Source organism: Tinamus guttatus, unplaced genomic scaffold (genome assembly GCF_059628265.1).
Source record: "Tinamus guttatus ecotype Peru unplaced genomic scaffold, ASM5962826v1 Tinamus_guttatus_pri_ptg000185l, whole genome shotgun sequence".
In the NCBI taxonomy this organism is placed as follows: domain Eukaryota; kingdom Metazoa; phylum Chordata; class Aves; order Tinamiformes; family Tinamidae; genus Tinamus; species Tinamus guttatus.
Genome location: NW_028288719.1, coordinates 256,261 through 284,245, shown reverse-complemented (window position 1 = coordinate 284,245; position 27,985 = coordinate 256,261). Strand labels below are relative to the sequence as shown.

Genomic DNA, 27,985 nt, shown 5'->3' with positions numbered 1-27,985 from the left:
CTGTCATCTTTAACAGCATATGCCAATTTTAAACCGAATAGAAAAGGGAGCTAGCTGTAAGGCTAGAGTTTCTGAATATATACCAACAACATGTCAGATATTAACACATTTATTAAAAAACTAACTTAGAACTAGAGCTGGAGGCATCAGCATCTCAACTATAAACAAAAGCATTTTTGTATTTTATTGTTTTTTGTTTTTTAAAGTGTTCATACAACAAAACATCAGGTCAGTTAACCAATTTTGATATTATTAAGTTACAAATCTCCCACTGAATACTGGACCATGTAGTCAGAGACAGAATAGTATAGAAAGGAAAAAAAAAAACAAAAACAGGAAATAGGAAAACTGAAAGATGTTTTGGACTACTCTGACAGGTTAAGAGCTGTGGACTTGTGCTATGGAATGATACAAGTGGTATACAAGATTTCCCATTCAGTGGGGCTTGTTAAACATCACCTGTGGGTAAAATAAATATTTTGAGAATGTTGATGGCTTATCCTCAGGTAGGATTGCACCTCCTCTGCAATTTGTTACAGGGGTCTGCCCACATCCAGCGGCATCTGGGTGAAACACCATGGTTTGACCATTGTTACTGCTACCGGCCTAAGACCCCTTGTTTGTAGCTCTTCTCCCAAAGGGATGCCAACTACCTTATCCACTCCTTTTGAATTCATGAGCACTAACCCCTGTGCATTGACTGCAATTTTACCAGAACTGTAATACGAATGCTGTGATACGAAATAGAAATTAAAAGCATCAAGAACAGTTGGCTAAAAATTGACATATGCTTGGAAGAGATTCAGATAAAACGCCTCCAGGATATTGTTAAAAATGATGCAGTGGATAGCTGTTGAACTGGCCTCTCACTCAGGCTGAATCTGCTTATTGCATTTTTACTGCTTATCATTATTTATGGAAGCTTTTTTTGTGCTTTAAGGTAAATGGCTACGTTCACAGCAGAACTTAAGCGTTCAAACTGAAATGTCAGACTCAAATATAAAAGCAATGTCCCTGAAGACAGCAACACTCCTATTTGTTACTTTTTAAACCAATGATGTTTTTAAATTACTAATCCATATAAAAGTAGACTAATAGTCTTGTATGCAGAACTGATCAATAAAAGTGCGATAATAAAGCAGATCAACAGTACAGAAAAATGAGACAGACAAATTGATTTCAGAAAGAAAAATAGAAAATTCTTTATTTTACATTGTAGTTTAAACCATGGAAAGCAGCATCTTGTTCAGCTGCGAAAGTAATATATCTCACGCCACACACTGGAGTTTTAAGTTGTCTATTCCTTGCTATCAGTGCAGAAGGGTTCCAGGAAAAGCCTACAGGAATTGCCTCGAACAAAGGAGCTCCCACCATTTCTCTGGGAAGAGGCCATTGCTTTATAGCTTAAGCAGTCTCAGTCTCAGGAGGCGGCTTCTCCCACCGCTCCCAACGCCGCCTCGCCGGGCCAGGCCGGGCTCGCGGCGGCTGCGCAGCAGGGGCGGCAGCGGCGGCCACGCGGCCGGCGCGTGACCAGGCAGCTCATTGGGCGGCCGTGCGCGCGCGGCGCGTGACCAGGCAGCTCATTGGGCGGCCGTGCGCGCGCGGCGCGGGACCCCCTTGCTGATTGGCTGGTTGGTTGCCGGGCTCGGCAGCCTGACCCTGAGCGCCGGCCTGGGGCTGCCCCGCCGCGGCGCGGGGTGCGCATGCGCCGCATTGCCTCACTATTTCATCCTACTAATTGAATTCCTACTACTTTGATATTAATCACCATGTTGTGTCTAAAAGGGTTAATTCTGATTATGACCTTATACGTGGTTTGACTATTCCCCAAGATATTAGTGCCGAGTTCAGTAAGTTGATAGTCTGTAAGTATTTGTTGTCACTTTTCTTTAAGTCCCATTTGGCATGTTTCTCTTTCTGGGCAATTGATGGCAATGTTAAAATAGACCAACCTAACACTGTCAAGAGAGTAATTCGATAAAACACGCTTCATCAGTTTGACACAATGCCATGGGCTCATGCTGCTTTGCTGTGGTCTTCGAATCAGGGTCCATTCAACATTTCAACATTGATACCCAAACCAAATATAGTTACAAAAGAGGATTATCATACCAGACTGGCATCCATTTTAGAGCATCCATTTCTCTATTAATATATATTTGTCAAGCACTGCACTTGCAAGCACTATAAAGCTCTGAAACTCCCAGAAGACATTTTAGAGGGTAAATGTCAGAAAAGTACCTCTGATTAGAAATAGTAAAGAGGGCAATGTTAGAACGTTTAATATGGATGCATATTACATAAACTAACTGGTCTTTATCTTTTAGATAAGGTTTTATAATACCTGGAGTAACTTGAAAATACATCATCACTCATATAGTTATAGGCTGCTCTGTAAGAAAAAGCTGCTAGTCACAGTGAACTCGACCATTTCCCTTTGCATTACTGGTATATTCATCATATGCCCTGCAGACTGCCTTTTGGTGCATACATGGAATTGGTCTTGGAGGCCAACACCATTCTCCTCTGCACCTGTGGTCCTTTAGACCAACTTGCCTTTCACTAGCATGACTGATCCGTACATAAGTTATCAGCAAATTCATTAACATTTTTAAGACTCCCTGAATAGCTGTCTTCATACATACGGAATCACTAATAAGGGTTAGTTCCATTTTTCCTCTTTTCCCACTCTCCTTTAAAGACCTAGTTTCTTTCTCTCTCTCTCCCTTTTTTTTTTTTTTTCTTCATTTGGGCTACTATCAGCCCTCTTTCATCAATTCACCCCTATTCTTATTCATCTTATTTAGAAATTTCGTTAAGTTCCCTAATTACCTATCATCTACTCCTCTGATTTCTTGTTCTTCTTGATCGTGATCGTTTTCCCCTCTTTCCCCTTTTTAGACCTAATCACATATGCTGTTCTAAATTATCATTCTCTCTCCCTTTTCATGGGCAGGGTCACAGTTTAACAAGCTCTCTCCAAACAAGTGGGATATTTCAAAGAACACTTTGGATACTGTTCTTCAGATAGGTGTTAATATTATCTTTAGAGAAAATGCAGAGTAACATAGGCAAGTGCAGTCTGAGGTTTAGCAGTATAAAGCAAACCTGAGCTTAAATTTTGATCGAAGAAGTCTGTAATAAATTCAATCTACAACTAAGTCTTTCCAGTTAAGCTCTTGCCCTAACAATGAGTTAGTGATGATGCGAAGAATGGTTTCAGTTTTACATAGCCCTAAATCACCCCCTAGGATATAGCTGCAAGTAAAGAGGTTAATCAACTCAAATATAATCCTAGAAGAAAATAATTCAGTGACAAGAAATTGGGGTTTTTAGGTCTACTAAATTTTGACTTTGCTTGAGAATGTGTAGCATTCTAAAGTGATTCGCAATTTTTCTCATGTTTCCATAATTATAAGATAGCAAAAACCTATAATTGAAATTTTGTATAGCCTTTGGAAAACAAAAAAAACAAACAAAAAACTCAAACAAGATCCTGACATTTAATTTGCAAAAGCCTTAAGCTATCCTTAAGTACTTGGACAGATATGAACAAATTCCAGCCTACTCCTGGATCTCATGCAACTCATGCAGCTATATATTATAACATCTTCAATTTCACAGGGTATACGAGATAACAGACTTTTGGTTCTTGTTGGAAACTGAAGGTTAGGACATTTAGTTTCCAAACACATTATTTTTGCATACTTCAGCAAATGTGTGGTTCCATCGCAAAGCTACAACTACTCTTTTGTTTTTAATTGGATTCAAATTATTTTTAGATTCTTTTAAGAATAAAAAAAAGAACTAAAATGAACTAATGACTAATGAACTAACCTTTGTGTCAGAATGAGGCTATTTTGATACTACTTGGAAAACCTAAAATATTGGAAGGTCAAGATTGCACTGCATTGTGCTACTCAAGTATGATGCTCCCTGTAAGATGCAGCTATACCAGGATTCTCCTTCAAGGATGGCAGGGAAAACTGTACACTCAGCTGGGCACAATAACTAGCTATGAACATATGAACTTATATTCAAGACATTTTCACTTGATAGCTATTTTTTCCCTGCTGTTTTTTCAGAAGCCGACTTGATGGAGCAAGACTGAAAATAAATCGCTTCCTTAACTATTACAAATTCTTTTGTTTTACTCAATAGCTTGGCCCAAGTTCTGAGAAAAGATCTGTCCTGCTGGCTTTGGCAAATGGACAGGGCTACAGTAGTATTCAGTTGCTCTTTTCAATTTGGAATCAGGTCACAAAATGCAATAGCTATTTGTTTAGTCCTTTTCCTGGAATTTAACTCCATACACCTATACAGAAAGTAGTTACTGCAGCGTTACTTATCTAATACTAAATACTGCTGCAGTTTCATCTGTGACCTCTTGGGAAAATTCAGGAAGGCAACATGTACCTTGAATTACTTTTCTCTCATTACCTATGCCTTAAGAGTATTTTCAGAGTCTATTTTAAATTTTATAAATCAATTCATTTTATTTCACAGAAGTGGCAATATTAATAGAGCTAATAATTATTAGCTAATTATTATTACTGAAATACTTTCTAAGTTTAACTCTTTTGACAACTTTCAGCGAAAATGTTCAATTACAGTGACTATATACTTTTTTTTCTCATTCCTCTAAGTAGCTAATATTAATATATATCTTACCTCTGAAAATCAATTAGAAGATGATGAAAAGGAGATACGCAAAGGTAAAGTAGAAACTGGTGATAATCACAAAGACATAAGATCTTAATGACATTGAACTTCCCTGTTTTTTTTTCCTGATAAAGCACAGAAGAAATCCCTACCAATGGGACAAGCATGCATGTCCTTTCAAACATGCTGAAGTTGGTAGGCAAACAGTCTTTACTTATGAAATACTTACGAAAATAAATCAAATCAATGGGTGGTAATCCTATTAGTTACGCAAACAGGACAGGAAATTTAATTAACTCATTGAATTTATCTTTGTACCAATGACAAAAGAGTATAGCCATTAGATGCTCTTGGTGTGACAAGAGATACATGGCTATATGAATACATTACCAAGACAGCAGTGTTATAAAACAACAATTATTGTACTACCTAGAAAAGTAACAAGGACAACTTTCTTACCTTGAACTTTTTTGAAAACTCGTGTACTCATAAACTTCAAAAATCTGTCAGCATAAAAGCTTGGTCTGTGAACTGAAACACTATCCTACAAGATTTAAAAACGTCTCAGTTACATTCTTTATAAGAAAATCAAAATTAAACTATCAAGAAAAAAAGCCAGACATCTCAGGTAAACTGAACCATGCATTTCAGGCATACTCAAAAATAAAACCTCAAGGCCTTTTCAATTTTAAAGGTCAGCTCTTCAAGATAATTTAATTTACTAAGTTATAAGTTTTGAATTATAAAGCTGTGTTCCACTAAATCTTTCTAGCATTTATGAAAATATCATAATTTGTGTATAGTTTTTAGCTACAGATCCACGGTGTTCTGCTAAATAACTACTGGCCTGTTTAAATAAGGATAATTTGATTGTTATATTTACTTTTTGAAAGCTAAAAAAATAGAGTATGTTTCTGTAAATGTGCCTAAAAAAGTCTCGCTTTCATAGCATTTTGTAGATTACTAAAATATCTCATTTTCTGGTCAGTGGAAGTCAAAGTTCCATTATCTAAAAAAAAAAATCAACAACTAAAAATAATCTACTTACCCCATCATAAACAAGAGCTTTCCAGGAATGTTCCAACTTCTTCATTAACCTAAGCATATAAATATAAGATATGGAAGTTTTGTAGGGCAGTTCTTATATGTAAGTAACATCAAATTAGCTGATTGCAGTAAAAACTTGATATACAACTGCCACTTACCTATAAGACTGCAGAATATCAATAATGCCCATAAATAGAAGCAACTTTTCCCCTTTATGGCTTTTAGCTGGAATACCTCCCATTCTGATGGAAACAACAAGAAACATTGCAGATTATCCTTTAAGACCTCTCTTGATTATCACTTAGCAGATGAACTGCACCTATTTACAAACCCAAACAAAGAAGCACTAGGTGCTACACTATAAAGTCAGCTGAACATTGGTCACTTAGCACATAACTGATTTTAAGTGACAAAAAATGAAGTATGTGGGATAGAGGGGTAAATAATCACTATAAGGAACAATGTTTTGGGATAACTTTTAAATGGAATTATAAATACTCAGAGCTGAAATACTTAGACCTGAAAAATCGAAAAAGTTTAAATCAGTTATTAATAAAGGATAACAAAAAAAAATGCCTAGCTGAAGAATTACCTTGTCCTTTTACTGGCCATTATAATAAAACTGTAGAGAGCCTACTCTTCAAGTTTGAAAATGTTGAGTTTTGCATGTTTTTTACTAAAAATGTACAAATGTATTTCCAAGACTTCCTTACAGACAGATTAGTGATGGAAAAAGTAAAAGCATCAAGTTGGGAAACCTGATTACCCAGATTCCTGCTTGTCTCAGAGCATTTACTTAGCATGACTTTCAAGCACTGATTATTCGTCCTGAGACCTTCTCTACCCACTAAGCATCCCCACCCCCCTCAAAGAACCAAAAAAAAGATGTCCAGCTGCTTTAAGGACCAGAGATTGAAATCTAGTTTTCAGTTTACTTCTGCTAGCTTCTGGTTCACCTTCATGTAGACAGGAGAAAACAAGATGAAAATATTGAAGATGCAACACGTTCAATACTTCTACTTTTCTAACAGTTCGAAGAGCAAGCTCACCTGAGGCTGTTAGCAAAAACAGAATCGAGTGTCCACTCAGCAGACAAAAAAAAATCCTAACTCCCCCAATAAAAATCTCAAACAACTATAATTTGCTAAGTGTCTCAGGAAAACATACATACAAGGCAAGCATTATTTTCCACCACTGTTGATTGTTTCTCAAGTGTGACAATCAGTAAACAGTTGACAGTTCTGTAATTCCCCTCTTGCTGAAGGAACTTGAACTTTGTTAATCATGTTCCCCCAAACTACTCATTCTGCTAAAAAGCACAGGAACCTCCACCCCCCACAGAATAGGACTACTATCTCCTAATTTTTAAAAACCTTGTAAATATTTATTTCAATTTTAGGCACAAAGAAGACTGTGTAAGAACGAACGGAGTCCGACTGGTTGTAAAGCCATGTTAACCAGAAGCTCCAGCTGAATTCACTCCCCAATTACACAGAAGAGTTAAGAGTTAAGTTTAAGTTAAGAGTTAAGTTAAGAGTTAAGTTTAGAAAACTAGCTGCTTTTCCTGAAAGCCATGCCATAGTTTAAACAACAAATTCAATCCAAGAGAAGCAGCATTTCTGGCCATTGCGTATCCATTTACTGATTTACGTGTGTATGGCCCTTCAGTGAACCAAGGCGGGAAAGGGATCGGTCTCCAGTTCATTTATTTATTATTAAGACTTAGGTTCATTTTAACTGACACGTCCCTCAGTGCAATCTGTTGCGCTACCAGTTGTGTGAGCCCAGGTCAGGACACGGCACGAGGGCAGGGAAGGACGGGGCTCTCCTGGTACCGCACTGCCGGAGGAACGCGCTGCGCCCCGTGACGGGGACACGCGCGACAGGTCCCATGCGTGACATCACCGGGACTTTTTTGGATGAATTGTGCAAGTAGCTTAGCTTTTACTACAGGAAACCGGCCAGCACAGCACTTACACTACCATGCAAGAGCATACCATGAAAATTAACAATACTAACTCTTACCATCTTCTATGTGAATGAGAGTGTTACTGAACAAAATTGGCCAAATTCAGCCCTTTTGTCTAAATTTATAGTCTAGGGCTCTTAACAGCTGGAAAATCTCTATAAATATTAAGCATGATCATTTATCCATTTGCTTACATTTAATCACTTTATCATTAATGGTATTTACCTTCCTTGAAAACCCGCAGAAGAATAAATCCTTTTAACGTGAAATTAAATCCTCCTTAGTCCTTATTATCAAAGACTAATTATACACAGAATGAGAATGGTGATCGTAATGGTAACATTGAATGTGTATCAAAGGTAGTTGGTTAACTGTGGTCTATACAAATAAATTTCTACCGTGATTTCTGCTATGCAAATAATATAAAAAATTGCACTTCTTAAGAAAATATCCTGAAATGCAGAACATAGATATCACCGCACTCCAATAGTTGATGATATAGTTCTATGTATCATACTCTATGGAGTCTACTACTCTCAGATGAAAATAACTCCGGCATAAATATCCATTTCAACACTAACAAATAGTATTTGCTTGTGGCTCATAAGGTTGCTTCCAGTTAAAATTAGATGATACATGGAGCTTGTGCAATGTCTGTCTCATAAAACTCATTTATAAGTGAATATACTTGTGCCTACATAAGTTATACTGAACTAATCAAATTTGCTATTCCATCTTTCAAGATGATCAAGCTACTAATCTTTTTTTTTTTCCCCCTGGGTCTCCAGCAAATCTCAAAAAGTGCAAATTTGAAATCGTTACAAAATATAAACAAGCTCTACTCAGCTTAATCTTTCAAATCCTGAAATGCTGAATATTCTTGAACGGTGTGCCAATATCAGGCCTAATATAAAATGGGACAGGACTGAAGAGGTGGAATGTACGAATTTTAGCAGCAGCTTTAGGAGCAGGTTATGGCACTTACGTATTTGTTGCCTCTGTGATGACAGAGTCTCCAGCCTTGCCGGGACCCTGTATAGACTCCATGGCTGTGGAATAGAGAACCTTCTGCCCTCCAGGACGCTTCGCATCAGATGTGCTCTGCGAACACTCCCCGTCTTTCTCCTTCATGTTACTGTCCAGTATGTGGATTCCCAGGAGCAGACTATAATCCATGATCTTAAAGCTTTCTAATACCTATCAATAAAGAAGAACTGGTTGTACTGAAACAAGAAAAAAAAAAAAAAAAAGACTACAGCAACTATCAACTATATAGCAGCATCTTGAGAACCTTGACAAACAAGCCCTAAAATAGAAGTTTCTCTCATGAGAAAAAATAGAAAAACAGTAATTATTTTTTTTTACCCCTACATGTCAATGTGGGGGGTAAATTAGTGCTAAAATACTAATTACCTCAATACACTCTTTACAAGTGGGAGAAGAAGATGCATAGCTGAAATGAGAGCTAACATACTTTGGAGTTAACGAAGATTTCTCTAGTCAGCAATTCTTTTTACTTATAGCAAATAAGCAATTTACAGGTTCACTACATATGATATAGCACAGAAGCACTGTATTAAATATTTTGCATGGTAGCAATAATGAAAAACTAAACCAAATTTTGCAGGAACAACAAGTAAAGAGCAGTACCTTCATGTATGCCAGTTTGTGAGTCAAAGAATAAACATCTTACTGGAAACATTAAGCTGACCTGTGAGCTCTAAAGCTCGTTTTGCAAATCTGAAATGAGATTTGGTGACAATCAGGAGAAAAGTATTGAATGGTTCATGAATTTGTATGAGGAGGAAAAGTAAGTCCAGGGAGACTTAACATCCCTCCCCATCAGAGATAATTTTAACTACTGTCTCTGTCCAGAACATAAGCAAAGAGACGGGAAAGACACAGTCTACTCTGCCTGCATTCCTTATGTACTCTTTGCAGTAAGTACAAACCAAACGTACAATACAGCTGAATTGTCTTCAAGCTCTCATGCTGCAACATGAACTTTTTTTCCTGAATTTCCTGAACTCATTTTTGGTATTTATCTTTCAAGAGGAAAAAGCAAACTACTCTTAGCACCACTTTTTATTTTATTTTTAGAAATGCTTGTGGCTAATAACTTTGCATGTTATGTTGATCATGACTGGCAAAAATTGCACAAAGAATGGATGTAAAGGTGCAGGTTCTCCTCTTTGCTGAATAATTCAACGAAGTTTTACTCAAAATTTCTGAAAAAAATAGATGATGCTGCCATTCAAAATATGTCACAACAGAATGTGCGCAACCACATATTGTAAGTATGTGCTGAATACACTGTAAAAATGCAATACAGTTCAACCTCTCAAAAATACATCCTTCAATAGTATAATCAATAATACTGTTTATGCAATGCAGATTTCACCTGCCGATCAGGCTTGGAAAAAGCACTATCATTTTTATTTTAAAATTACAAAATATCAGCTTGGCCTCTGGCAGTTTTGCATTCGACCTTCTCTTTAGCTCCTTTTTAATAGGAGAGATCACAACTTTATGTACCAAATATGTAACCAACATTTAGGATTGGATGTAGCTTCTTAAATATAATGTGCTGGTTCTTGCCCAGGGACCTCCTTATGACAAAGTTCAGCTTTCCAAATACACATCAATACACTGATTAATAATAACTAACTAATGTCTCTTAAAACCCACTACTTTCACTATTCATGACTTTGTTCTGAGGTCACTGAAAAGCCTCATAAAAAAAACAAGAAGTATCCGTTTTGTTATTCTGGTGCATTATGAAGCTGAAACACCCACATCCTCCCTGGATTAATTACAGCACATATTCCTGCAAGCGGCCTGCAGCCCCTGTCCGCCCACCTCATCCCCCAGACACCCTGTTCTGGGCCCTGTTCACAGGCTGCAACGTACAAGGCAGGGTGCTTTTAACGTGGCCCCTCTTCCGCCTACTGACTGCCTTGGTATACATTTCCAATTTCCTCCCTTCAATAATTTGATAATCAAAATAGCCACTCCTAATGCAAATACTTATCTTTAGGTAGATCTGTGCTATACTGTACACCCCTGTTTGTTTCTACGGAAAACGCTGGTAGGGAAATGATTAACACACACACACACACACACACACCGATAAAACAAACTTCAAAACATCAGTGTTGAACACAAACATATTTTGTCCAAGTTCTTCAGTCTATACAAAGACTTTTATCTCCGTCAGACTTTTACCCAAGCCTTTCTTTGTGTCTAGGGCTTCTTATAATCAGTTCTGCTGATTCTAGATTGAATATCTTTTGAGGAGCATAACTTTCTGTTATAAAGTAACAAGGTAAGGTATAAATTAAGGTGGTGAAACAAGTCCCTGATCTTACGAAGGGAAAACCCTCAAGAGGGTACTACAGCACTGTTCGGTACCATAAGAGCATTCATTCATAGCAAAAATAAGGCAGCCTTCTAAAAAACCTTATGTCAGCCCTGTGGGATTGCTAGATATGGACATTATTCCCCCAAATGCATGCTTGGATAATTAAAGTCAATCTTTAACATGTAACTACCCCAAAATGCACTTTGCTAGCATAACGACACTGGAAGCTTTCAGCAAGAATATGCTTGTTTGTCAGTAGACTGCATGATTAAGTGTTTGTTTTTAACAGAGATGAATGAATGTTCAGTTCATTAACTCTGCATTGCATTGCTCTTCTTGGTATTTGTATAAGTGCTTTTTCCCTAGCAATTTGTATTTTATGAATCCTGCATTGTCACCCAGGCACCACATACTACAAATGGACAGTTTTAGCTGCCTTGACAATTTCCATGGGAAAAGCCTCTCTTACTCCCTTATCTTTGACTCTACTTTGCTCTCATACCATATAAAAATAAAGTAGCATCCTAAGATATGTTATTTTGAACAGGGAAACTCCTTTGACCAGATTTTCTGTCTTGGAGCTAGTCAGATACATTCTGTGAAGCAACTTAGATACATCTACCTTGAACAATCACAACCCATGACTAACAGAACAAACTAAGTATTTCTGCCGTGGGACTTCAGCTTTATCTTAGGTGCATCACAAGCCATACTTGCGCTGTCTGCAAGTGAAATCTGCATTCACATCACTAACCATAAAAAGCAACTACAACTCAGCAGGCCATTTTCATAATGTAATCAAGGAACACATTACTCAACAAAAGCTAATTTCAGAAGTTTATGAAATACAGAAATTTAAACGAATAACTGTGCAAGCAGACATTTCCTCTAAAAACATTTTAGGAAAGAGAAACAGGAACCAACATAAGCAAAACAAGATGAATTTTACTGTGAATCAATAATTAGGCTGCAAAATAAGGAAATATATAAAACACAAGCTAGAACCGTTTGTTACAAAATAAGCATTTCTTAAAATACAGGCCTGATTGAGCAAATATGCCTGATGTTTGATTTAAAAGAAAATCTACTCCAAGAAAGCAAATCCACAATCCTCTTCAAAACACATGGGCTGTCACTTCTGATCTCAGCAAATTTCTGGCAACTTACTGTTAACTAATTGTCCAAAAAATTACAATCCAGTTTCTGATTTTAAAAATAGAAATAAAGAGGAATTTTGGATTTCAAACGATTCTGTACAGGTTGTCATATACACAGACACAAGAGATCTGCAGTGCAGATAGATGTCCATTCTCCTCAAACAAGCTTTTCTGCAGAGACCTTTACCTAAAATCAGTACTTCTGCCTGCTCTGTGTTGTGCATCTGCTGGGTCTGACCTAGGCTGCAGCTCAGCACTCCCGCAATATGGGACCTCTACTGTTTATAACAAGACTCTGTAAAATTAATCACTGAAATTATCCCAGTTAAAGGATAACCTACAATTGTTAAAAAAGTTTTAAAAACCTGTAAATAAGTTCAACCATACCAGTTCTTTATCCCTGTTGCTTCAGTACAACAGTGTTTCACACCATAAACCTTCAGATTTTTGCAGCAATTGTTTAAAATCAAAGTGATGAAAATACCACCTGGACCTGAAATTTCAGAGAAATGACCCTCTTTGACCCTGACACTAAATATCTGTGTCCTTACAGACTCCAGTCAGGCCATCAATGCCACACTTGAAATATAATTTCCTTAGAGAAGTCCATCGTGTTCTTTGCTAACATAATAAAGGGGAAAAAAGAAGCAGAATGTAACACAGAATTTGATTCTCACTAGTAAAAATAGCATGAAATGATTGCCCTATTTTTCAAAGCCACTTGTCACAAACAGATTCACTTCCACTGCTTCTGTGAAAGATATTTTGAAATATAGGCACCAATAAATTAATTGTTCCAATGTAAATTTGCAATGAAAATATGTAACCATCGACTTGTTTAGAATATTTCTCATTCATAAAATTCCTACTAGCATAGAGGGTGCACCTATGAAAAGAAACCTTTTTGCTTTGGTAGATCCAACAACAGGAGTATTTCCAAGGATTCCTGCTGAATGTTAGAAAAGGGGAGAAAACAAAATTGAACCATAACAGTGTTGCACCAAACTAAATAAAAATCATCCTGGATAAAATGGCTCAAATTCCATTGAAATTATTAGTGGGAAAATCCCATAATGCATAAGCGGGACTCGGTTGTTTGGTTTCAGATACTAACTGAGAATCTTGACAGCAATATATTTTCATTCCTAATATCTAGAAAAATCTTGGGCAATGAAGAAGAAAATATTACTCGAACCCTGTTCCAATCACTGAGCCAAAAATTAGATTCGCGAATTTTAATCCTCCTGATTTTGTTTACATATAGCATATATATGTCTTCATACATCAGGAAAGACTTGGGTTTCTTCAGCTGCAGTAAGACATGTCTTAAGGAAAGAGATGAAGAAAGGACTAAAGACCATTTGAATTCACTTCTTAGACATAAGTGTATACAAAGAGAGAATGAAAAACTTATCTGCCCACCCTGCTGCCACCCCTGAAATGGGATGATATATCCTCAATAAAAAGCATAAAACATGCAACATCGCCTAGAAACACTTTGCTTGTTTAATGTCATTAGATCTGTTATTGACAACTTGGAGAGAAAAACAAAACAAACCCACGCAACTCTTCTTATTGAAGCACAATATCTAATTACTTAACACAATACAAAATTCCTCATTTCCTCCACTTGAGTTTGTAAGCCAATTATTAAGTATGGTTCATCAAGAAAAAAAATGTTATCCTAAAGTAACAAATAAAGACCTCTAGAACTCTTATTATAAGCTCTGGTTTGCTTCTGATTAAGCAGAAGTGGGGGGATAAACTGTAACTTCAGTTTTGGGCTGTGACATGTTTGCAATGTCCCTGCAACGTGTAGATTCTATTCCAAATCTCAAGATAAATGGATGTTGTTCACCTTGCATCATTTCCTTCCTCTCCCTTCACAGGTACTTATACACTTCAAAAAAAGTTGCACTGGAGACAAGACGAACGCTAAGAGCTGAGCATTGACTGACAAAAAAACTAACCCACTGTTCAGTCAAACAACCAGCAGCAAAGTAAAGAGCGAGGGGAGCAAGACATGGGAATCCTCCCCATTTTCCTGGGGATGCTGTGTCTGCTTGTAGGTGTGAAAAAAAGATTTACAAACACAAGATCTTGCCACTGTCTATTACCTCAGAATTCAAGTTTCTCCAGTAAAGCTATATTAATTCACTTTGCTATGTAACTAATTGAGAGAGAGTTTGTAAGGCCTCAAGGACTTGTGCTTGATAAAGATTCTCTGTCTGTAGAGTCGTGACACTGACAGATCTAATCTGGGATTTCCTTTTTTGCCCTTTCGACGAACAGCTAGTGCTTTTACCTCTTCTGCACTTCAAGGGACTACAGGGAAGATACTGAGGGTGCTTTCATAATTAAAACACTGGCCACATGCTGATGTTCTGATATAACCTTCCCACAGTAATTTTCAGCAAGTCCTTCCCTAGGCCTCTACCTTTGTTTTCCAAGGGTCTATAACAGACAATCTCTGTTACCTGGTGCTTGAACCACAAACTCCTGTCCCAGGGAGCCCTCTGGGGCCTGTTCCTATGGCTTATGCCCAGAACAGGGTAACCTGTATTTACAGCATTGCTTAGGAGCTCCACTAAAGAGAAGTGAGTAAGTAACAATGAATGCATAGCTTTCCTTGGTTGTATCAACTATAAGAATAAAGCACACTATACTTCTAGTCTTTCTCATATAAACTGGGTTGTGCTGAAGTTACTCTTGCACCTAACACATCACTTCTTCTCATAGCCTACTCTTTAGTCTTATGTCAGCATTCTTCCACACACAAATAATTTCTGCAGGATTCATTAAAAATGCACTAGCATTTAAATTTGACTTTAATTTCAATTTGACTTTAAATTCAATTTCCCAACCTTAAAAAAAATATTAAAAAGTCCTCCAATGCACTTTAAACTGTCCTCAATGCCTTAAATGGCTTTGTGTTTATTTAGCATTTGCTTAGGTGATGCAAAAGCTTTAAAATTCTTTAGTTAATTAAGCTTTAAAATAATTTGTAACTGTATGTGATCACAGTAGTTAACAGTGTGATTAACAATGAACAATGAATGATAAACAATGAAATGTATCTGGTTAAATCAGAGTTATTGAAACAGCACCTTCCAGTGTTCTCAGTATTTACTGTTACACGAGACAGACACATTATGGTTTTACAAACTTCTTTCTTGCCTGAACTGAGAAAGGCTTCCTTCAGTACAAACATTTGCAAGAACTATATTCAGATGACGTTTTTCGTACTAGTACTATTTACTTGTCTTTTCCCCTCAAGCAACTATGATAGCACACACTGGGAACAAAAGGATAAGTTTCAGTGACATTTTGGAAATTGAAAGCTAGTTCAGTTTTCAGTTGTCTGCACCAAAACAGAGGACTCGGAGCAGCTACTGCAGGGATCACCCTAAAAGGATGACCATGAGGAAGCCCTCAGCGCCATCCCACTAACTATAGATCATTTATTCCCCACGCCTGGGGCTGCAGGGAGTGTGTGGCCAAGGGGAACGGATACTCCAAGAGAAGCATCACAGGAGCTGTGATGAGCTACCAGGAGGGAGCCTTTCCCCATGGAAGGGGAAGGAGCAACTCTTGATAAAAAGGATAAGGAAGAAACAGATTTCAACTGTAAAGGAATTAGTTTTTCTATTCTGACATAATATCCTTGTGCTTTTACATTTTACACACTAAGTGATTTCAACAAAAGGAGAGGAAATAACACGATAAGGGACCTAAGCATCACTAGCTCATAGAGGGGTTGGGACACAAATAGCACTGAATAGCATGAAATAGCTGAGCATGAACCCCTGAGGAAACTGAAATACTGTGCCAGGCGAGCACTGAGCAGAGTACAATGGTCACAGTCTGCAGCACATTTTTAGTTATTTTTAGCTCAGTAACACATAGCTTTTAAATGCTACACTTTTAAATTCATTCCTTTTGATTTTTTTTCAAAATGCTAGAAACTATTTTTTTAAATAAAAACTGTTTTATTTAGAATGTAGGCTTTGAAGTTTGCTTCAGGTTACTCCAACAGGAAAAAAGGAAAAAAGGGGGAAAAAAAGTCTTTTATTTGTGAATATACTGAAGAACTCCCTTGGAAGGAAATCAGTTCCTAGACAACCCCAACAAGAGTCCTGCTGGCTTCAGGTCTGCACTGCTGAGCAGTCAGCACTTTTTCCTTTTAACACTTTAAGCTCTAATGAAAATACAATGCTTGACCTCATCCTTGACTTTGCAATCATTTCTCATCGTGGACATGTATTGACATTAGCAACCATGCAAAGGAGAAATCAAGTTCCTGAGGAGAGTAGCAGAGACCAGTCTGCAGGAAAGCAGATTTTGGCTTATCGAGGAACAAGTAGATAGTTCAGGGGAGACAGCTTTGAAGAGCAGAGTTGCTCAGGAAAGCTGGGTTTGCCTTCAGGAGAACATCTCAGGCATGGAAACTGTCCATCCCAATACTCAGCAGATTCAGCAGGTCCTGCTTCCCCAGCAGGTCGTTGGGCTATCAGGGAAGTCATGGCAGAGCTCCAACGTGGAAAGACCCCAGACAGGAGGAGAAAAGAAGGCCAGGCTATAAAGGAGGAAAGTAGAAATGCTGCCTGGGCATGTCGGTGTGGTACCAGGAAAGCCAAGCTCAGATGGAGCCGAGATTTGCGAAGTATGGCAAGGGGTGGCAAGAAGACCTTCCATGGCTCCATCAGCCAGCAAAGGCTGAACAAGAAAAATATGAGCACGGCAGGATGGGGCTGGTGATTCCGTAGCGTTGTTCACAGGTGAGGCTGGGATCCTTGCTGCCTGCTCTGCTCGCTCCAGCAAGGCCTGCCCAGCCCCTGTGCTTGGCCTACCTGGGTCTCGTGATCAAAATTCAGCTCTTCTTTTCAGATAGACATTTGGCTGACAAAACTAGTTTCTGCCTACAACAAGCACAACAAAAAGTTATAGATATTTTATAACCTATCTTTACTAAGGTATACATTACTGAAAGAGAGGTGCTGCACTTATTTAAAGAAATTTGGCCAAGGTTTCAGGAAGATATGTCCATATGGAAACAGACACAGAAAAACAGCCAGTTGTTTCCTAGAATCTCTGTTTACATTAAAACAAAAGCAGGGAGAGAGAGAGAGAAAGACAGAGAGAGAAGTAAGTATTCTTTACTGATCATGACTGTAGAGAATACAAAGGAAAATATAACCCAAATTTAAGTGATGCAACTCAGAATGACTTTGTCCAGAAATACTATCAGGATTAATAATTTCTTCTCTTTCATTACTATTTCATTCCAACACATGCTGTCACTTTCTCATAAGTTTCTCATTCAAAGCATAAGGAAAGAGGCAGATAGACCTTATCATTTTAAAATTGAAGTCAAGTTAGTTATCACTTATGTCAGTTAGTGACTCACCTCCACACAGTCACAAGAAAGCAGTGACAAAATTTGTGTTTTTTCCATGTAAGGGCAGGACACTGGTTTTCTCATTTTTTTTTAATTTGTGAAAGACATACACAGACCAACCTGATTTTTGTCATGTGACAGAAAAGAGTCTGCTACCTTTGCTCTACAAATGGGGGTAGGCTTATTCAAATAGGGGATAAACTGTAAAGGATAAACAGTAGTTTTACTTTTTATATATATTAATGAGATTTAAACTTGAATATTTAAAGATGATTTCCTTTAATAACAATAAATTTTATCAGGAACTCTGAAAACCCCAGACTGACTTCAGAGTTGTTAATTTTATATTAAAAACACTGAAAAAGCACTCAAACAACATATGCCAGGAGTCTACCCAAGCTTTCAAGCAAGGAACCTGCAGGAATACCTGCATCACCTAAATGTCTGATTCTCATTTTGTCTCCTTTTCAGACAGGCTCCCTCTTTTTGACTGTTCACCCGTTTCCACACAAGGGGTCTGCCTGTGCAAGCGGCCCTTGGCAAGCAGGGGGAGGTACAGAAGGAGGCCGGGACTCCCAGATGTGCTGGCCGAGGCCTGCAGCACGGGCTGGAGCTCGGGAGAGGCTCCCAGGAGAGGTGGCAGGAGAACAATGCCAGGAACAATGAGAGGTGGCAGGAGAACAATGCCGGGAACAATGCCCCACGCTGCAGAGACCTCCCCGCCGGACGCACAGCTGAACATTATGTCACTCGGCGTCACGAGCCGAGCACGAGGCACTGGGGACCTCCTCTGTGTTACTCAAACAAGAGGTACCATTCACGCGCAGTAACGAGGCTTTCCATCGCGCCGCAGGTGGCGGAGAGCAACGCGCCCCCGTGCCCAGGATGCCCTTCCATGGATGGGGCTTACCCTGATAGCCCATGTTTTGCTCTCAAACCCTTTGGATTTCCTCCGGTAAATCCAGTCTTTTCTCTCTGTATCCTCTGTGAATCTTGTGAACCTCTGAAAAGCCTGCATAACTCTCTTTTCTTCTTTTCCTTATGGCCTCCTGCTTCTTTCACAGGGGAAAAAAAAAGAAGGCCGTCTGCAGAGAGTTGCTGATCGCCTTTGTCAAAGTCTTCTTGAAGAACAGTGGCAGCCACTCTCTCTTCCCTTGGGAAGCTGGTGCGTGCACCCAAGCACTTCATCTTCCAGCTTAGGAAGAAACGGCTTCGCTCCAGAACCAAACTTGTGCCTGCTGCCTAGGACCCCCACCCATACATCTTGTCAGCTCCTGCTAAGTTACCAAGAGTGGGACTTACCACAGCAATACTGAGCCTGCAGATGCACACACTTTGACATGTCTGCTGTGCCCCAGAAGAATTTATTGAAAGTCTTTAAAATTAAGGGAAAACAAGAATAAACACCCTTCTACCAATCTACCTTCTCCCTAGACAAAAATGAGCTTTATTTCCACAACTGGATCTGATATCTCAACAACTTAACTAAACTACAATCCTTCATCAGTACTTTGACATCTATAGTATTCCTTAATTAAAATGCATGAAAAGATTCAGATTAAGCAATATACGGAGCTATACCCTGCTCCCTGATTTTCTGAAGCAAATCCAGAAAAGGTGTGAATACCAAAAATCATTAAGTTTTACTCACTCTACAGTCCCGCTGCAGCGTTTTCATTAGTGCGCTGTGAGTTTCAGAGTCAAAATACAATGCTTCATGCATGTCTTGCAAGAAATCCAAGTCTTTGAACGTAGGGTTGGATTTCTCCCTCTCTTTTCTTGATGCCCTCCGTTTGTATGTGGAGCCTTTCAAGTCATAGGTGAAATGCATTCTCAAGGCTCGTGGCAGAACATTGTTCATTACAACAATTCTGATATTAATGCCTCCTGACTGAACGCAGTACAGCCCGTAAAACTTGGGTAGGAGAGTCCTTGGATTCTGGTTCAGATTCTAGAATAAAACACATATTATTAAATATGACTTTTTAAAATAAAGTCATAAAGAAAATCCTTAAGAAAAGGATTTGTATGCCAAAGGGAATTAACAACAAGAATACAGCTCATGTTCTCCTATTCTACAATTTCTTCGACCAGTTGCTTATTTGGGAGCCTGTACTTCAGAAAGATCATATAACCATAGGGAAGAGACCATGCCGAAGAGAAACAGAGAAGTCAGAATTGCCACAATTCTAAAGTCACAAAGCTCAGGCCATCTTTCCAGCTTGAAGAGTAAACAGAAGCCCAACAGCAAAAGCAATAGTTTGCTTCCACCATTTGCTTTTAGGCACAGAGTTTCATTCCTGTACTTTAACACGTACTTTAAGCTCCTGCCATGACCATACTCCTTGGCATGCACTGTTCTGACAAATACTACTGAATATTCAACTCTTGTACACCAAAGGCTTGCTTTTTTTTTTTTTTTTTTTTTTTTTTGCCAGGGACTTATATGTGACAGTAGAAGAGCAATAATTGCATTTTTGCCAAATTTCTTTCCTGTGATAAGACTAAGCTGAAACTAGAAACATTGTGAAGAATTAGTTTTCTTATTTTGATTTGAATGTCCTTCTCATTTCACCTGTTGGAAGCAGCTTAAGTCAAAATGTAATTCTCATTACCTTGGCTTGGGTTCTGAAAAACAGACCCCTTGCCTTCATGACGCTTTTCACTATGAGGGTCTGTGCCAAATGACCAAGTTGTCTCAACATGAGTCCAAGGTCCTGACAGAACCTCACTGACCATCAGAATAGAAAGGCGTAAAATGATCCAAATTCCACAACAGGGGAAAAAAAGAAAAAAGAAAAAAACTACACACACACATGAGGATAGAGGAGAGGACAGAGAGGTGAGAACAAAAAAAACCCTAGTTCTGTCCTTTCAAACACATATGTTCTGGTTTTGGCACAGGTAAGAAAGAGAAAACTTAACTTTCCTCCTATAGCTGTATGTTGTGACTTAGTAATTATGTAAGACTTAAAACATTTCCATAAGACACAATCACAGTGATCATACTTCACATTTTTTCAGCCTTTGCATATAGTCACATTGAAGTAACATTCAAGGCAAATTCTCATCATGTTTATTTGGAATAATGGTCTACTCAAACCTGATCATCACAATAGGGAATTAAAAAAAAAAAAAAAAAAAAAACAGCACCTGCCCTTATTATTCTTTTTGATGCTGTCAGTGCACAAAATTCCTTTAAATAAACAGTGAATCAGAGTTACATTAATATAATGCAGACAATACTGTCCATTTTCAATACAAGCAGCTTTTCCAGTGTTTACTTAAGAGAGCACACTCAGAAATCAGGCCAATAGTAACAGGTCTAGTACTCCAAAGTCGACTTATACGAGTCTCTGTTCAAATTACTTCGCTAAGTCATTTGCTTTTGTTAAAAAAGAAAGATTTGTTCTATTTGCTTTGGATCACGGGTCATTTTCCTCACTTTGTGATGACTGATACACATTAAAGCAAGACAACCAACACCGCCTTTCTCCCTCAAAAGCTCTACTTAAACATAGCTTTTGAACAAATTAAAAAGGATAAAAGTATTTTTAATACATCTTTGTTTAATACATGAGAAATGGGGATTAGTAGTCAGAAACAAAAGTGAAACTGACTGGTCTAGTTTCTTTGTCCACTCTGAGTGAATGGCAAAAGCGTAGACAAACACAAATGGAGAAAAAAAAGTGGAATTAGAAATTTTAATAATTTTAATTACGAATTTATTAGAAACAAAATTTGGTATCCAGTCAGAAGATGATCCTTGTTTTCATCTTGAATGCTTAAAAAAAATAATGGCTATCTTAAAATTTATGCTTGAGATATATTCTTTTTGAAGGGTGTAGGAATGCAAAATTGCACAAGGGGAAAACACTGTCAAACATATTGTGAAAAATATGGATGAAGTCACTGAAAGATTAGAGAAAACTAATGAAGTCAAATTTTGAAAAGCAAGATGTGAAATAGAAAAAATATAGGTTATGATTTATGAAGTTACTTACCATATAATACCCCGGTAAGAGCTTCTGAAGAAACTCGGCCTCTTTGTGCTGAACTGTTTTGATGATGAACTCATCATCACTAGTCACAAAAAAGAGGGACCCACTGGCACCTGGATTGGACAACTCAATCAAAGGCTCGCTGCAGATTGAATACTGGAAGAGAGACAGAGAGTGAAAGGGGAATTTGTAAGAAACACAAATAGATGTTATTTGACACAGAAGTTTAATACAAAGAATTGTGGGTGCAAGTGGGGATCTGGGGGCCTGCATCACCAGTCTGCGGCAGTCCCTACAGAGCAAAGCAGGTCCAGCCATGGTTTGGCTTGAAACTTTCACAACAACCACTTTAGTATAATTCTGATGTAGTTCTCTAACGAATTGTTGGATTAAAACAGAAAAAAATAAGTCAAGAGAAAAAAAAACGGGGGGGGGGGGGGGACTGGAAAATACTTGTTTTGCATATGTAGACAAGCTCTCTTCCACAGGCAGCTCTCTCCCAAACATCATGTTTAGTAGGAAAAGGACAACACTTAATGCTCTTTACTGGTAAAACCAGGTCTCACACACTTACATACATTTATTAAGCCTTCATTAGTTCACACTCTGCCTTCTATTTGAAGTAAATGGAAAAGAGATGCATTAAATTCAACAACATGGAAAAGTCTGTTTCTATTAAATGCAAGAGCTTGATTAAAACATACTAACATAAAACTTTTGTTCATAACCTCTTTTCCTCTGTTCAACATCAGCATCTTTCCACAATTGCAAATTTAGTGTACAGTCCAATACTCTAAAAGTTCAGTCTTTCAAAGAACAAAACTGCAAAAGACCTGACCTATGAGCAGCATAAGCACCCTGGAATTATTCTCAGCAGAACAGTATGTCTTTTGCTCTTCTTGCAACAGGAATAACGGTTTCAGTAACAAAATATCTGGATTATTGGGTCAGTGCCTAGGATGAATTGAGCAATTCCACAAGAAAAATCCCTTTATTTGCTGAAAGTGGCTTTTATTAACTTTAGCCAGTCTTGCCAGTGATTTTAGAGGGTGGTGATAGCAAAAAAAAAAAGGTATAAGAAAACAGATTGAATATGCGCTTTTGTGAGCACTTGAACTAATGAAGCATGTTTCCTACGGACTCAAATCAGTGCCTTGATGCGTTTTACTATACTGGCTCCAGCTGAGGTTTTTCCCATGCTTGGAACTTTTAAAAGGTTTTATATGGTATGAAAGTTTTGTTTGTTTCTCTCCTCGTTTCTCCTGTTAGATCAGTTCTGCTTAGTAAGAGACAGTTTTCCATTTAAGCTTACAGCTTCAATTGATTAAGGATAGATCATCATTAGTGGTCTATAACACGACAGGCCTTAAGTGCAAATCAGCATCTGTGTTACAACCCCAGGGTTTTTCTTGACGAAATATGTAAAGCTTCATCAACAGTTTTCATTGCTGTAGGCATTTGAAATCAATTATCTAAAGCATTCAAGCTCAATAAAATAGCATGAACTAGAGTTATTAATCTATACTGTGTGTTTGCCATTTTACAGTTGAGTTCATTTCGATAAAATAAAGCATACCAAAAAGGGCTGCAAAACAAGAGTCCACCTAATTTTGCCTGGAGATTTTTTTAAAAAAATCAATGTCCAAAGCAGTTAAATACTTCTTGAACAAAAAAGTTTCACTCCAAGACTTTTAGTGAGTGTTTGATGCTATTAAGTGTTCAAGTACATTTAGTCTCGTCATTGTGATCAATCCTACAGAGCAGTAATGCTCGGCCTTCTCGGAAAAGGTGAGGTTGTACCTGGGCTTAGTCAGTGCAAACAGTATAAACACCGCACGCGCTCGCTGCAATTTTTCCTCCCTTTCCTTCTGTTCCCTTTCTCCTCAGTCTGGATAATCAGTTGTCATATTGTTACACTGATGGGTCTGTTACAGATACTGAATTATAGTTACAATCACTTCATGACAGACAGTGGCAGATCCAGATTCTGGAAGATCCAGATTCTGGCAGATCCGGATATTGGAAGCATACCTTTAATTAGTTATTTTGGTAATAACCAATAGGAAAAGAAGCTTCCAAGCTAAAACTAGTTTTACTTCTTGATCACCAGACCCCTTTGGTCACATCTCCCTCTGGGCTAAACAGAACCAGTTGTGAACTGCCCTGCTTATACCATGTTGCCTATTTAGAGTCAGGAACTATAGAAATGGGTTCTAATTTCTTCGTAGAGTAGGCATAACCCTAACAAAGGGCTGTATCAATAAAAACAGTCACAAAGAGAAAAAAAAAAAACAAGCAAAAAAAAATCCCAAACCAAAAAACAACAATAAAACACCCCACTGAAATTCCAGCTACTATTTATTGAAGGAAATCCACTTTTGTATATGCAAGTAGTTGAGCTCAGTTTTAAAACTGCTCAACCCTCAACTCTGCAACTGCATCCAGCCTCCCTCTAACCTAGGGAAGAGGAAGCTGCTGCAGCTGGGGAAGCTGCACCCCAGGTACATTGCTCCAGACACGTGTGTCACACCACGATTTAGAGAGAGCTCCATTCTGTTGTCTCACCAATAATGAAAAACACTTTCCTAAAGTTTCTCAACAGCTGCCCAAAGCACATGCCCAGTTGGAAATAAAAAACATGCCCATCTGTGGTGTCTGTGTGCAGTTAGTGACCCTCCAGCTTTTGCCTAGAGACCTGTTCCACTGGTAGATCTTCGGGAGATGTCTCCCTTTCGTTGTGCAGGCATTGCTCTGTCACTGCGCTTAGCAGGGCAGAGGGGAAAAAATCTGCAACAAGTTACCTCTACTGGGAGTTTCCTCAGGGATTAGTCATCTTGTACTGAATGACACAAACCCCTATCAACTGCAAACAAAGTCTGTATTTAATATTTTCTTTTCACTGCTGCAAATGTGCCTTACAATGGAATAGCAGCTGCATATCTCAGTTGCTTTTCTTTAGGAAGTACAAATTTTTCAGCTGCTGACTACATATCCCAAATTCTCTATCTCCATGCAGGCCCATAAAAGGAAACACAAAACCCAACATAAGGGCATTTTTACAAAACACGAACCCAAGAGCATTTTATTGCAAATAACACTGAATCATTCTTTTTGAAAGAAAAGTTTTGCCCTGAGTGATAGTAACATCTAGTGGCCCAGAACATAACTTAGAATATTAATGTTCAATAAAGGCAAAATCAGCTAAGTTTTGTTTTTAGGCTCATTGCTCAAGAAGGTCTTAAAAAAACTCAAGAACACAAAAAACCACACTTATAATGTACCCCAAAATAACAGAAGTCAGTTCAAGATTTCTGTTAAGAAATATTTCAGTTCAAATCTACTTTTACTTCATACTCATTCAAATTATTATGTTTTTAAAGAAGCTCAGGTATCATCAAAACCAGAAATATCTAAAAAAACAGACTTATCAGTAAGCTTTTGAAGCACAAAATAGCTAAACTGTGCTGAGACTAAATCAGTATAACTATTTATTTAGCACTAAATTGCTAAATGGGACAGAGATTTTTGGGGTGGACTTGGATGAGATGAACTAGTCACCTAGCAAACAACCCAGCTCTTAACTTCCAGACTTCCTTCTAGAAGCAGAAAAACAGGAGAAGTAAAATAGTGGATCCTTTTCTCTGGCAGTGCACAAAGTGGTTCCACCAAGTAAAGCCTACTCTTCTGCCAAGTGCAAATTTTCCTTTCATGTAAGCACTTGTGTGTGGAGAAGCACCAAGGTCTGGGTTAGGAGAACAAACGAGATACTTTGTAAATGCTTCTTTCCTAGGCCTGCCAACTCTTACCAAGACTGCAGGAGTGAATGTTTGAAGGCAAATGTCTTTCTAATAAAGGGACTAAATAAAAAAAGAAAAAAAGAGGCTCTGTTAGAACTGAATCAGTAAAATTCACAGTTAATTAAAACTAGCAGAAAGAATGGCCTGAATAAGCAGTAACAGTCATATTCATCTCACAGTTTAACAACTACAAAGTTTAGTCAAATGCTAAAAATATTCAGTAGTTACAAACCAGTCTGCAGAAAGTCTACCATCTCCTGGAACATCATTAAAGCATCTTTCCTATTGCTATGAAACTGGTATTTACATTATAATTATTGGTAACTCAAAGGAAAAATGCAAGCTCTTACCAAGTAATCATCAGGCTTGATACCAAAAAGTTCTCTGAAATAGCGGAAGGCAAGAGGTGCATACGTCTTAAATCTGAAGTCAGGATAATGATGAGCAGGCGTGAGATTGCTTCCTTCACTGAGAACAAAAATAAAGCAGACCCAGTTGTTACTGAGCAATTTGAAGCAACATCCTTCTCCTAGCTAGTTTACTTTAAAGACGGTTTACTTCAAAGTATTTTACTTTAAGCTTCACTGCCAGTCTCCTGGGTAAAGAGCAAGAAATTCAGACAAGCCTTGGCATCACCTTTAATCAGTGTATCGGAAGTGGCTGCAAGAGGCAGAACACCTCCAGCAAACTCCCTTCTCCCTCCTCCAAGGACAGGACAAATGATTATTTTCACCACCAATACCCACTTGCATAAATGTTGTGTTCCAACTAATTTTACAACTTTTGACACCCTTTAAACATAAGCTGGTCTAATAGCGTACTGACACAGAAAAGGTCACCCTCTGCACTTCACATGAGCAAGGATTTGGGAAGTTAATCTGGCAAAAAACAGTTTTGTGCTGTTTGGGTGATTTGAGTGGGTTTGCAGGGCAGTCAGTCAGACACTAGAGGTAGTTCTGCCCCTTCTGCTGTGCTAAGTGGCCAGAGGCAGGGAAGTGGGGCAAAACCTCTTCTCTGGTGCCAGCAAGCTTCAACTGGCTGCTTCTTTCCTAGGAAATTGCATCCCCTGCACTATTCTCTGTATTACAGTACAGTATCTTGCTCGTCCTTGCTAGTACAGTCCAGAACTGGAGAGTCACTGGGGGACTTTGCAGACCCTTTCTGACTGTTTGCCTGCCACATTGCATGTTTTACTCCACCACAGCTCAAGCCAGCGTTATCCTGTGTGCTTGGCTGGTTAAATAGAAACGCGTGTTATGGACTCTGCTGGGAATTCAGGAAAGCAATACGCTCAAGAAACAGACAAAACGGGTGACTGGCCCATAATTCGGCCCATCTGTTAAGGGGGGCTGCTACAAGAATGTGGTCTCTTTAGTTCTTCTCCTTGTTTCATGTTTAAAAACTCTTTTGCTGTGTTACTAGACTGTAGTTGTAAAACAAGAGTTGAAATGTCTGCTCCAGGAAAACCCTGGCAGGAAAATGCTATCAGAAAAACAAATACATAAAAACTGCCCGTGGACATGTTTATGCTGAAAATTAGAGGAAGGCTTTTGACCACAAAAATAAAGTTCTAGGCTATAATTTCAATACAAGCAAGAACAGCAGAAGGACAAAGCTTGCCCAGTCTGTGAATGCAGTGATATGAAGTTGAGTATAAAAAAATACAGAAGACCGGACACTGTGGCCAAAGACAGCTCTTCCAATAGTACCTCACCCTGTTTAAGTTCTTCAGTCACACAATACGTACCTGTATACTTGGCAGTAGGAATATCCAAAGAATACCAAAAATCTAGGAAATCTTTTAAATATAAAAGCAACGTTCCAAAAGACTAAACCAAGTGTGTGAATATATTTAAGAGTATAATTCCCGAGCAATTAATGCTTGTCATACCAGCTTTTCGTCTTCTGCTAGTACAAATTTAATGGTAAAATTTCATCCAACCCACCAAGCTGCCACCAGTGTTCATACCACTGAAGCCAAACAGAGCTAAACTGCTGCTCATCAGGAAGTGGGAGCTGCAGAAAAGATTTTTGAGGTTCCATACACTTGATGCTCCTGAGCAGTAAATCAAAGGAGGAAAAAAAAAAAGTGACCTAATATCTGGCTAGAAATCATAAACGCAAAGATAATTTTGGCTGACTAAAGACATACACAGACACTATAGACACTGGTCTTTTCCTGCATACTAAACCATCAGCTAATGGAGCCTGCTTAGTTCTAATGAACTTTTCTGCATGGTTTATAGCACAAAGTATCACAACGCTTAGACATTAAAATCAGATCCACATGCATTTTGTTGTTCATTTTATTAAAAAAAAAAAAAAAGGAATCAGAAGGTGTTTCCTTACAGCTATGATCATCTGATGCTTTTTCTTACACAGTCTTTTCAGTTGTTCAGAACATGGCCCATTCCATTTGTCATTAAATTTTATATAGCTGGATGTGCTAGACACTGAATTTTGGGTAGTGTAAGGATGGCATATCAGCTCCAGGTTGCATTCTTCAGACAACTCAACAGCCAGGATAATGTATGCGTATCTCTGCTGGGAACTTGATCCCATAATTGTAAACACATTTAATTGCAATAAGATG

The 27,985-nt window shown here is 38.3% G+C and overlaps 1 protein-coding gene across 2 annotated transcripts in view; it reads right to left on the bottom strand.

Annotated features, from left to right (window-relative positions):
• Positions 1-27,985, bottom strand: part of PIP5K1B (phosphatidylinositol-4-phosphate 5-kinase type 1 beta) — a 97,903-nt gene that overhangs the window by 18,228 nt on the left and 51,690 nt on the right. For both annotated transcript variants that reach the window (XM_010226316.2, XM_088523374.1), the window contains 7 exons: positions 25,743-25,860; positions 21,599-21,751; positions 19,246-19,545; positions 8,664-8,875; positions 5,868-5,951; positions 5,711-5,759; positions 5,122-5,206 (listed from right to left, as the gene is read on the bottom strand). In XM_010226316.2, coding sequence (XP_010224618.1) covers positions 5,122-5,206; positions 5,711-5,759; positions 5,868-5,951; positions 8,664-8,875; positions 19,246-19,545; positions 21,599-21,751; positions 25,743-25,860 — 1,001 coding nt within the window. The remainder of the gene's footprint in view (positions 1-5,121; positions 5,207-5,710; positions 5,760-5,867; positions 5,952-8,663; positions 8,876-19,245; positions 19,546-21,598; positions 21,752-25,742; positions 25,861-27,985) is intronic.